General features: G+C 40.3%; 1 protein-coding gene across 1 annotated transcript in view; it reads right to left on the reverse strand.

Moving 5' to 3' along the window:
* LOC143127046 (Fc receptor-like protein 5) overlaps window positions 1-5,019 on the reverse strand; it is a 17,802-nt gene extending 12,783 nt beyond the window's left edge. Inside the window, exon 1 of the mRNA XM_076288347.1 lies at window positions 4,740-5,019. Coding sequence (XP_076144462.1) covers window positions 4,740-5,019 — 280 coding nt within the window. The remainder of the gene's footprint in view (window positions 1-4,739) is intronic.

Genomic DNA, 5,019 nt, shown 5'->3' on the forward strand with positions numbered 1-5,019 from the left:
TAGTTCGCAACACACGCTGAACTTGAATCAAACATTCTTTAGAACACAGCTGATCAACCGTCTGCTTTCACTTTTGAATGAAGTTCCAAGCGCAAACTCCGTTGCCATTGACAGCGGTCATTCTTGTTTTCAGAGGTCCTTTCCCAAGAAATAATGACCGCTAGAACGTTCGGAAATCCCATTCAAGTCAATGGAGCATTCTACTTGCATTGTGAAAAGCCGTATAATAAACACATTTAGTAGAGGCAGACACACACCCACATGCAAATGCATGCTAACATGTGATGAGGTGTAGTAGGTTTAGTCTGTGCAGGTTTGTGAAACCTCATGGACTATAATACACATACAGGTTCACTTAGCAAATAATAGGCTTTACTGCAATGCAAAGATTGTTTCATAACAAACTTGAATGAACCTATTTTTCATCCATAATAAAACAAAACCGATGAAATCAAATCATATGAAAGGTTCCTGAAGGTATATTAATTTCTGATAGTGCTGACAATAGATTGAGGTTGTTCCTCTACATTATGTTTTTTCATGGATTATGACCTGCGTATGAACATGTGACATGTAGGCTACTGTATTTACACTTTGGTTCAGCTTGCTCAAGAGTTCCACCTAGTGGTGAGAAAAGTTATCTCTAAACTGTCTGTCTAGTTTGACAGGACACTTTAACATCATCACTGTAACAAGGTGTGTAGGTGTGCAGATGACATAATAACATAATAACATCTGTTAATACACATTCTAAAGAACGCAGGATAATGGGAAATTCAACCAAGCAGTGGAATAAATACACTATAACATCACTATGACTCTCTTACTGTATATTTCCAGCATGTGAATTCAAACTGAATTGACAGGTGATGAAGAAGAAGATGAAGAAGAAGATAAAGATGATGATGAAGAAGAAGATTAAGATGATGACGAAGATGACAATGAAAGTGCAGATGATAATGACGATGATTTCAGTGATGATGAGGATGATTATAGTGACTATATGAACAAATAAAGTCACTGAAAAACTAAGTGAGGAAGGCAAAACACTGCTGACTTGCTAGAAACAAATGTGGAATCTTTGTTTTTTTTTTATTGTCCAAAATCCAGGTCCATTCAAAACATCCATCCAAGCACAGTTCTACATCAAAATAGAAGCACTAATTCAAAAAACACACAACACACAGGACGTGGCCTATGGGCTATGGCCGCTATAATGATGACCATGATGGTTGTGGTGATGATGGTGATAAAAAGGGTAAAAAGGATGAAAAGTATGACCTTTGACATTCGATTGGCTTTGGATGCACATTTGAATACGCTGTTTCTGTGTTTTCTGCGATCCTATTTGGGACAGTGGGAAAACCACTTAAAGATGAGCTTCTAGAAGCCTGTTCACTATCTGGGATTAGGAAGTAAATATTGTGCCATATTACATCACAAGATTTACATTTTATTTAAATATGTTTTCTACCAGCAGAATATTGAAAATAGTCTATAATTGCTGCAAATAGCACAAAGCAGTAAATATATATTTGAAGATGTATAAATACCTTCCCCATCACAGTGCTTGACAGTAATTGTCTCATGTACATCTTCACTACCTTTAAACAACAGAGAAACACACAAAAAGAGAGAGAGAGAGAGAGAGAAATGATTATACACATTCTTCCTTATATATTATTATCAATGCCAGTCACATTGGAGTCATAACCTACAGTACTCACCCCTCTGCAGAGGCACATAGAGAGGTTGGTCCCCTTCACTCCCCCCAGGCTGGCTTTGGGCTTGGCCTACGTTCTGATAGATGGTTTACTGGGGTTGGGCACTAGAGGGAGACAAGGTGCTTTAAGGTAACATTTCAGCCCCCTGTTATGATTGAAATGTGTTTAGAAAAAGAAAAAAAAGTATAGTATAAGTATATATACTTTTTTGATCCCGTGAGGGAAATTTGGTCTCTGCATTTAACCCAATCGGTGAATTAGTGAAACACAAACAGCACACAGTGTACACACAGTGAGGTGAAGCACACACTAATCCCGGCGCAGTGAGCTGCCTGCTACAACGGCGGCGCTTGGGGAGCAGTGAGGGGTTAGGTGCCTTGCTCAAGGGCACTTCAGCCGCAGCCCACTGGTCGGGGCTCGAATCGGCAACCCTCCAGTTACAAGTCCAGAGTGCTAACCAGTGGGCCACGGCTGCCCGGAACACAACTTACAGATCTGATGTACTAGGGCACAAAACTGAAAGGAGACATGCAAGTATATTTCAGTAACTGCTTGAGTATATGTTGGCCTCATGGGCACATTTATGATGGTAACAAGTTGTTGGTAAGTCTGCTTTCAGGAGTCACTTTCTACTTTTACATGTTTAGTGACAAATTGTCCTCACAATGATTTTAATATGATCTGTGTCATTTGTATTGCAATAAATTGTGTTATCCTTATCATACCTTTGGATTTTATTAAACAATGCAGAACAACCAAAAGGATGAAGAGAAAGAAGATCCCTGTCCCCAAAGCTACTCCAACTGCAAGCTGATTAGGACTGTTACTACCTAGAACAGCAGCAACACAACAGTGGAGAGATCATTTCACTCACACTCACTATCTTGCAATTCAGGTAATTCATCTTTATACCCATTATTGTGAGACAATTAGTTTGTTAATAAACAGCAAAACTCTTGCCACAGAGGTCAGAGGTACATCAGTATCCTTACAGTATTATAAACACATTCATACATAGTTATAATTATTCACAACAAGTCAAAATGATTGTTAAATGTATTTGTAGTTATTATGACCGCCGCGCAGCGAAGCGGCGGTCATATAGGTTTAGTCAGATTTTTTTTTCTTTTTTTTTTCTTTTTCGCATGTCCAAATTTCCGTCAAGGATTCCCGGGACACTGAAAGACCGGGGTACACGAAACTTGGTGGGCATGTAACCCCACATGGATAGCATGGAACCATCATTTTTCGTTTTGATCTGTAGCCCCCCCGCTGGACTGGACCCTCCGAAAGGAGGGTAGGGCAGACACAGTTTTCTGTGAATATCTCGAAAACCGTAGGGTTTAGGAGGACCATTTTTTTTTGTATGGTGATCTCAAGGGGCCATGTCAACCCATTCCATAACCACTCATTTCATGTATAGCGCCACCTAGTTAAACACAAAAAAGTAAAAATGAGGTGTTGTAATTGAAGGTATCTGTGACCTAACATAGTCAAAACTGCACGAAATTGGAAGTGTAGGATCATTATGACACCCTCTGTATGCACGCCAAGTTTCGTGGAATTCCGTTCATGGGGGGCCACACAATAAATTAATTTATGTTACTATACACAAACTGGCCTGTAGGTGGCCGGAGACAGTTTTCTATGAATATCTCGAGAACCGTAGGGCCTAGGAGGTCCACCTTTTTTATGTATGTTGGTCTTAAGGGGGCATGTCAACCCATCCCATTACCACTTATTTCATGTATAGCGCCACCTAGTTAAAAATTAAAAAGCAAAAAATTAGGTGTTTTCATCACAATATCTCTGTCTGACAAGGTCAAAACTGCACCAAATTAAATGTGTAGGATCATTATGACACCCTCCGAATGCATGCCAAATTTTGTGTACTTTCGTTCATGGGGGGCCTTACAATAAAATAATTTATGTGTACATTTAGTGACGTACACCAACAAGGATTCCCGGGACACTGAAAGACCGGGGTACACAAAACTTGGTGGGCATGTACCCCCACATGGATAGCATGGAACCATCATTTTTCGTTTTGATCTGTAGCCCCCTCGCTGGACTGGACCCCCCGAAAGGAGGGTAGGGCAGACACAGTTTTCTGTGAATATCTCGAAAACCGTAGGGTTTAGGAGGACCATTTTTTTTTTGTATGTTGATCTCAAGGGGCCATGTCAACCCATTCCATAACCACTCATTTCATGTATAGCGCCACCTAGTTAAACACAAAAAAGTAAAAATTTGTGTTGTAATTGAAGGTATCTGTGACCTAACATAGTCAAAACTGCACGAAATTGGAAGTGTAGGATCATTATGACACCCTCTGTATGCACGCCAATATCTTGAGAACTGTAGGGCCTAGGATGACCATTTTTGCCTCCAGGGGTCATGTTAACCCATTTCATGTGCACACATGTGCACAAACAGATACACACACACACACACACACATACATTCACAGTAATCATACGTGTGACACATACTCACACAGTAGACATATGTACGCTTGCATGCACAGGCACATACGCAGGCACACACACACACACACACACACACACACAAACACACACACACACACACACACACACACTCACACACACACACACCCACACACATAACATAAACATAACACAATCAAAAATTTCTCAGAATTATGAACAGGCAAGATGGAGGTGGGGTTGTATAAAATGAATTTTACATGTGAAATCTATGAACTAATCATGTTTTGGTACTTGTTGTCTAGCAGATACCAGTGAGAATTGAGTGTGGATAATGCAATTTAGTGAGACAGTTAGAATCATATAGGCCTTTCAGTGTGATTTCTTTTTGTGGAAAAAATGTGCTGGACTGGGCGGCGGTCATATTTTGTACCGCTCTGCGGTACATCTAGTTTATATATAAAGCATTAGAATGTACCAGTATAAGGTATAACCCCTTACAAGTTTCAGAATTAGTTCTGAACACTAATAAGGCTAATGAATAGACACAGATACATTGTATTTCTACCTTTGCCAACAGGAACTGGGTTACTGAACTGTGATGATGTGGGTCTCTCTCTTCTCACCCCCTGACACCAGTATGTCCCCTCATCAGAGTCAGTAGCTCTGGTGATGGTGAAGTTGTTTCCCTCAATCACAAGATTGTTCTTCTTGTCCTTGTACCACATATATGTCCAGTTATTGTGAGACTCTATCACACACTTCAGAGTGACCATCCCCCCAGTGGACACAGGACTCTGTGGCTCTGTTGTTAGTTTAGCTTCAGGTAGAGCTGTGGAAACAAACAT

This window comes from Alosa pseudoharengus, unplaced genomic scaffold (genome assembly GCF_046254945.1).
Source record: "Alosa pseudoharengus isolate Yale_2024_CS ecotype anadromous, Long Island Sound unplaced genomic scaffold, YU_APseudo_1.1 YU_APseudo_1.1_scf_17, whole genome shotgun sequence".
Classification (NCBI taxonomy): domain Eukaryota; kingdom Metazoa; phylum Chordata; class Actinopteri; order Clupeiformes; family Clupeidae; genus Alosa; species Alosa pseudoharengus.